This window comes from Rhagoletis pomonella, unplaced genomic scaffold (genome assembly GCF_013731165.1).
Source record: "Rhagoletis pomonella isolate Grant_MI unplaced genomic scaffold, Rhpom_1.0 Rhpom_scaffold_00001, whole genome shotgun sequence".
Taxonomy (NCBI): domain Eukaryota; kingdom Metazoa; phylum Arthropoda; class Insecta; order Diptera; family Tephritidae; genus Rhagoletis; species Rhagoletis pomonella.
The window spans coordinates 39299742-39307126 of record NW_023458555.1 but is presented as its reverse complement, the minus strand read 5'-3'; the positions used below and the strand labels follow the sequence as shown (position 1 = coordinate 39307126).

The window sequence follows — 7385 nt, the reverse complement described above, 5'->3', positions numbered from 1 at the left end:
AAAAAAAAGTTATACATATGTACATATATGTAAATTTTTTAGTTTATTTTTATTTTTGGAACTGGTTATATTTTTTAATCTTACTTTTAGATGTTATTGTTTTAAAGTATTTTTTTTCACTTCAATTAATTTTTAACTTTTCCCCGATTTTTTTGATATTTTTTATATAAAAATAAATATTTACATTTATTGTTTTAAAAGATTTTTTTAATCAAATTTATTGTTTAGAAATATTTTATTTTGATCTTTTTTAAACTCATTTTTTTCTTTTTAAATTTAATTTTCATTTAATTTTTAAACTTTTTTGTTTAAAAAGCTATCTTTTTCCTTAAATTTGTATAACTTTTAGGAAATTATTTTATTGTTTTCGTGTGTAATTTATTTTTTCCTTCTTACTTTATTTTAATTTAAATTTTTATATAATAGTATCTTAAAAAGAAAAATATTTTTTTATTTCATTTAATTTTTAGAAACTTTATTTATTTTCCAGTTTAATTTAATTTTCTCTTATATTTTTGATTTTATTGCTATAAAAAAGTGTGCATATATATATTTATATGTAAGTATACATAGCTTTTTTAATTTTTGAAACTTATTTCTGTTTTTTTTTAATTTAATTTTTAGATTTTATTGTTTTAAATGCCTTTTCTAATTTTATTTAACTTTTTTATACAATTTTTAGATCTTGTGTTAATAGATTTTCTTTTAATTTTTCACTTTTTTCTTTTTAAAAAGGAGAATCTATTTATTTTGTAACACGAACGACAGAACGCTGCGCTCATAAAATGCATATGTGTACATAAAACTTACAGCTACATTCAAAATATGTTCGATATAAGTCTGTTAGTTTGCGTTTATCTTTCAAACTATTCGTACATCCAAAACACTTGCAGCGAGATCGAATGTGGGCCAATTGGCGCACGCAGCAACGCATGTGACAGTCATATAAGAGTAAACATACGCGCATGCGCTATATGCATTTACATGTTATCAACTTTCTTAAATAACAACAAAAAGAGAGAAATAGTTAACGCTGATTAAGTGATTATCTATGCCCATGCTCGAAAATAGAGTTGTCAAATGATCTCGAGAGTTCGAGTGCGCTTGTGTGGCATTTCTCTTTGTATTATTTTTCTTCTGCCAGTGTAAATAAGTATATGCAATCAACAAAAATATTAATGAATCTATTCAGCGGGTTAACTAAAATTGATTTTTCATGCGATGTAGCGGCTTATTTAAGTAGAAAGATTAATAGTGGAAGATAAGCGGTCAAAAGGTCGAGGCTGGGCGATTCGCCTTTGAGGCATAGCAAAGAAAGCTCTTTTGGATTAATTTTTATTCGACTTTTTTTTTAAAATAACGCGAATTAATTTTCTTATACACCTAAAATATACAATAATTTATTTATTATAGTAACTCATTACTATCATAAATATTACTATTAATGCTACAACACTAAAAAATATAAATCAATTAAAAATAAGTTCATTACAATAAAAACTTAACTAAAGTTATGAAATTTAAAATATTTAAAAAATTAAGTTAATACGTATTGCTAGACGCCCCTGCTAACTCACAGTTTTGTCACTTCCACATCGTTGCTCTTCTTCCGACTGAAGCAAGGGAAGTAATACCATTTTTCATCTCGACAGAAGTGCTCACCATCCAGCAGCGTCTCTGGTAATTTTCTGCAGAACAAAAAAAAATTAAAATTAAAATTTTAAACTTCCATTCAACAGTGCCCACTCACTGATTTAGCGTCTCCGGCAAGAGGAAGCACAATGCTGCGCCAATTAACATCAGCACTGCTATGACAATCGAAGGCAATGGCTTGAACACATTACTCAAGTAAATCAAATATGCGCTCAAGAAGCTGAATGCATAGCCGACCACATGTATATTGGCCACGCCACGCCCACGCACGCTTGTCGGTATAATTTCAGCGGCATATTGCGCCTCCGCTTCATAGGAGACAATGGCCACATAGCGTCCCAAGCCAATCATGCAGGCCACAAAGATGGCGTGCTCCTTCAAGTCGAGCAGTGCAACCAGTATGCCAGTGGCAGCGGTGACCAAACCGCCAAAGAAGAGCGACCCGCAGGCCATGCCTTTACGCCCAATGCGATTTTGAAGTAAAATAATTGTCAAACCAGCTGGTATGTACACGAAAGATGTGAATGAGAAGAGCATAAAGGGCGACGAGCCGAAACCCTCCATATTCCGGCTGATAATATCGTAGGAGATGGTAACGATCATGCTGTGCGAAGAGAGAGAGAGAGAGAGAGATTAGATACAGAAACAAAATATTTATCCAATTTCTCTCTATTACTCACGATTTTATAAACAAAACTATGATAAACTTGCGTAATCTAGGCGTTCTAAACAGGCCCGTAAAGGTGTCCTTCTCTTCGTTTTCTTTATGTTCTTCCGCCATTTTCTCCTCATAGTGCGATATGAACTGATCGAATACCGACTCTTCAACTTCCTTCTTGTTGAATTTAGCCACTCGCTTGAGACAGCGCACAGCACCTTTGTAATCGCCTTTGGTTGCCAGCCACTGTGCGCTTTCGACTATAAAAAGTGGATAGAAGAGTACCAACAGCGCTGGCAGTGAAGCAATCAGCAGGTACTTGCGCCAACTGCCCACCCATATGGCATACCAGGGGGACATAACCAGACCGAAGCAATAGAAAATTGCCATTATTATATTCAAGCCGAATGTACGCTTCTTGGGATCAAGGTACTCGAAGACTAGATGAATTGATTGAAGAATATATTTTAGTACAAATTTTTTAGAAGTTGACACTCAATCCACACACACCCATAATATAACTGAGATAGAACAATGTATCGATGCTCATGCCTGAAATGAAACGACTCGCCGCAAAGGCATGTGGTGTCGTCACAAATGAGGTGATAAAATCGCCTGCAGCGCCGGTGAGTGTGCTCAGCATCATCGATGGCAGTCGTCCGATTTTATCTGCGAGGAAACCAAATAATATTGTGCCCAATACAGAGCCCACGTAGAGGAAAGACTGACCGATTGCGCCCTTGACAGCATCGTCGCAAATCCATTTAAGCTGGTGAAGGAAAATAGAAAGAACTATAACAAATTTATGGTATGCTATTCTCTCACAGATGTGCGGGTTTAAGCACCAGATTTTTTAAAAAAATAGAAATCTGAATAAAAAATATTTGTGTGGAAATGTAAGTGAATTCGTGAGTATGTTTGTTGCTCTTTCACTGCTAAAACTGCTGAACGCATTTCAACGAAATTTGGCACTCTAAACTAGCATATATCATATTTTTTGAAGAGAGCTGCCACCTTTTTTGAATGTTAAAACCAATCTATTTATTGGGTAAATAAAAATTACGATAATGCGCGTGTCAAAGCAAAAGTTCTCAAAGACAATTTGTTTCGAAAATATCTTAGAAAAAGGTTGCCACTCTTCAAAAAGTTAAAAAAAAACTATTTAACTAGCTTAATCAACAATTTTAATATAGGTTTCAAAGAAGAGAGTTTAAAGAAAGTTTTATTTTGAAAATATTTTTTAGAAGGGTTGCCACCTTTTCTTAAATTCAAAACCATTTAAATTACCAAGTCAAACTAAATATTTTTTATATACATATGTGCAAAGGAGTCAATGGGAAGATTTTTAAGAAAGCATTATTTCAAACATATTTTTATAATGGTTGCCACCTGTTTCGAAATTCCAACTGAGTTTAATTAAAATACTTCAATATGGGTATCAAACTAAAGAGGATTAAGAAAGCTTTATTTCGAAGGTATTTTTGCAGAGGGTTGCTACTTTTTTGAAATTCAAAATAAGTTTAATTAAAAAAATTATTTCAATCACATGTTTACCATGGTTTCCACCTGTTTAAAAATGACAAATCTGTTTAATTGTAAAGATAAAAGCAATATTTGCATGTGGGTGTCAAACTGGAGAGGTTTAAGAAAACTTTATTTAGAAAATATTTTTCAAGGTGGTTGCCACCAGTTTTTATTTATTTAACAATTCAAGAGAAATAGTTTAATATGGCTCTCAAACGACAGAAGTTTAAGTAAACTTTTTTTCGAAAATATTTTTTAAGAGGCTCGTAACCTGTTTAAGAAGTTAAAATCCCAAACTACTTTTAAATCTATATACTTTTGAGCGATTTTTTTTTAAATTATTATGTTTTTTATTATGCAAACAACGTAAACTCAAGCAATTTTACACTCAAAATACAGAAATAATCATCAACACACTCAACAAATTCGAATTAATATTAAATGCCACTTACATCCGTTGTGACACTTTCATAGCCGCTTTCATATTTAAATATCCAATCCTCGCATTCACCAAAATCTGCTGCAATCGGTGTACCATTCACAATATCATCCAATAGGGTGCACGAAGGATTCTCGGTTTGTGCATAAATTTCACGAATTTCCGTATAAGTGAGATTCTCAAGCAGCTCGTGTTGACACCTGTTGAGAGAAATAAAATATTTGTAAGTGCTTTAAGGGGAAATTTCGACAAACTAGTTATCTTAAATAAATTCATATTTTATGTGTATTTGTTTACAAAAATTTTGGCTTTGCTTAACCATTTATCGGTGTATAGTTTTGTAAATCCAAAACTATATCGACATTCGCCAAACTACAGCAAACTACACCTATGTCGGATATGCAAATTTATATATTTCATTTATTAGCATAAAAATCAAATTGACACGATTCACAGTTTTGCATAAAAGATTAGATTTTCAGTTGCCAGCTGGACGGGCAAAGGTACAAATTTTTGTATGTATTTTAACTGGGAATTGATAAAGTAGATAGGTAGTTACAAACTCTGTTACTAACTGAAAAAATTCCTTGTACGAAAAGATCCGTTTAAAATAGCATCAAATACATCTCTCTGCAACCATAAATACATATTACTTGACAATGGCTGTTTATTCGAACAAAAAAACAAATTTTTCTTCCTTCACTTTATATTGGGCAAGGAGCCAGGTTTTGCCTGATTAAATCTCTTTTAACTTCTTATACTATTTTTCATCAAATCAAAACCCGACTATTTTAATTTTCTTCGAAGCTTAAAAAACGCTCTTTAAATGGACCAAAATAAAGAGCCAATTCTTTAGTTCTAACCTCACATTTAGATTTAGCACTTTTTCGAGAGGCAAAAGCTACTGTACCCTTCTTCTACACCACAACTGTTTGTCGGTTTGGCCCGAGACTAAAGGACTTTGCCATTTGCCCTTTTGCGAACATGTGTGAATACTTGGTCATTTAATTGTATAACAATGCCAGGCCAAACGCATCTTTAATGACTCAGAAAAAATTAGCGTAACTTGGTTTGGAAGTTTTAATGCTTCTACGGCATTCACTTCACTTCAACACGGCAATTTTGGCTAAGATAGTAAAAAGTCTTTCGTAAGACAAAGGAAAGACAGATGGCAACATAGCTCGAAAGACTTTTGTAATTCTAGCTGAAATTTTTAGATTTTATTGTTTTAAAAAGAAAAATATATTTTTTTTATTTGATGTACTTTTTTCTTTCTTAATTAATTTTTTTTTTTTAATTTTTAGATGTTACAGTTTCGAAAGATTTTATTTAGTTTTTAGGTACTAATTTAATTTTTTTTAACATGTTTTTTCTTTTTTTAGCAAATTTTTTTATTTTTTTTTTGGTGTTTAGATTTAATTGTTATAAAAGAAAAATCTTTTTTTAATTTAATGTAATTTTTAGAAAATTATTTCATTTATTTCTTATTTTCTTAATTTAATTTGCTTTTCTTTTGTTAATGTCATTCTCTTTTAATAATTTTATTCTATAGTTTTAAAAAGAAAAATATATTTCTTTAATTTCATTTTATTTCTGGGGTCTTATTTTTTTAATTTATTTTTTGTCCTTTTATTTTATTTTATTTTAATTTTTAGACTTCGTTTTAAAAATAAAAATATATGTTTTTAATTTTAATTAATTATTAAATGCACATTTTCTTCTTTTATGATTTATTTTTTTGTTTACATTTAATTTGTAAACCTCTTTTATTTATATTTTCTTAAATTTATTTTCTCTTTATATTTCTATATATAATTAATTAATTATAACTTTAATTTATTTTAATTTTTCAAAAAAAAAAACTTATTGCTTAAGGGCGAACAGCATAAGGCTAAGACTTCCTCGTTAGCAAGTCTCTTTGAAAGACAGTTCCCTGAATTGCCGGAAATCTCTAATCAATTTTTGCAGAAGTATGATACCTTCTCGAAGACCGTTCTATTGTATTTATTAGCGTTATATGGTTTGAACTAATTACTGATAACACAACTATCAATAATATGTAATAAGTAATGCCTTTATTACGAATTTCGGATTTTTTATACTCAACGTTTAGGTATTTTATAATTACTTGTCGTTTCTTTTGCTTAACTCAATTTTCGTTTTCCCACAAATGTTTAAATTCAATTCATTTAATTTGCTTTCACTTCATTCCAAATACATATGTTTATATATTCACATAAATAAAATTCTCGTTGCAAATATTCGTAGAGTTCACACTTTCCACTCACCAATGTTCGGGCGTAAAACTGATGATAGTTTGTGCGAAGTAATGCATTGAGGACATAATATTTGTGTAACCATAGACAAGTAACAATACGAATTGATAACGTCCATAATTGCCACATTTCTCCAACAATGAATCGAAATCCATTTTATTTGATTTGTGCACTTAATTTTCAGCTGAAATTCTAAACACGCTGCTAATAAAATACTATCTGGTATTTTGGACGAAAAAATCAAAATGAAACTTTAATCCGATTTACCACGGGCGCTATGCGTCCTAATCAACAGCCGAAAATAGACTAGGCACTGCAGTTTTTTTTCGGTTATGATCCGCTTGAAAGCGATCTTAAATTTGACCAAATATTATATATAGAGATAGCTGAAACCGCGCTATGAATTTCTTCGCAGCTCAGCAAGTTAGCTTTACATACATATGTATGTAAGTAGTTTGTTAGCTCCGAAATTATCCATAAACTGTAGCCAACCAGCGCGGATCTAATTTAAGCTTGTGCTCGCTGCGAAATGGCAATAAAATTTGCCGAGCAGCAGCTATTTGGCTCGAACGATTTTGGCGGGAAACTACATACATATCTGGGGCTTAGCTAAGCTTGACCAAAGCTTTGCTGTTTTGGGGTAAAACTAACATACACGCATACATGTGTACATATCTACGAAGGTTATGAGGATGCTAGCGTCTTTATCAAGTATTGTGAATACTAAATAGCAAGCAACGGAATTAATATTTTTCTCACTTCTTGAGGCGCGATCCATGTAAAAGCACTAATTTGCTAAATTATTAACATCACGAGCATTTTAAAAACTGGTTTA

The 7385-nt window shown here is 31.2% G+C and overlaps 1 protein-coding gene across 1 annotated transcript; it reads right to left on the bottom strand.

The window, feature by feature from the left end:
• Positions 1 to 1564: 1564 nt before the first annotated feature.
• Positions 1565 to 6705, bottom strand: LOC118751211 (organic cation transporter-like protein). The gene is made up of 6 exons (XM_036485993.1): positions 6563 to 6705; positions 4288 to 4474; positions 2822 to 3080; positions 2334 to 2751; positions 1751 to 2257; positions 1565 to 1688 (listed from the first exon to the last, which is right to left on the bottom strand). The coding sequence occupies exons 1-6, from the start codon at positions 6703 to 6705 to the stop codon at positions 1574 to 1576; spliced, it is 1629 nt and encodes a 542-aa protein (XP_036341886.1). The 3' UTR covers positions 1565 to 1573.
• Between the last annotated feature and the right edge of the window lie 680 nt (positions 6706 to 7385).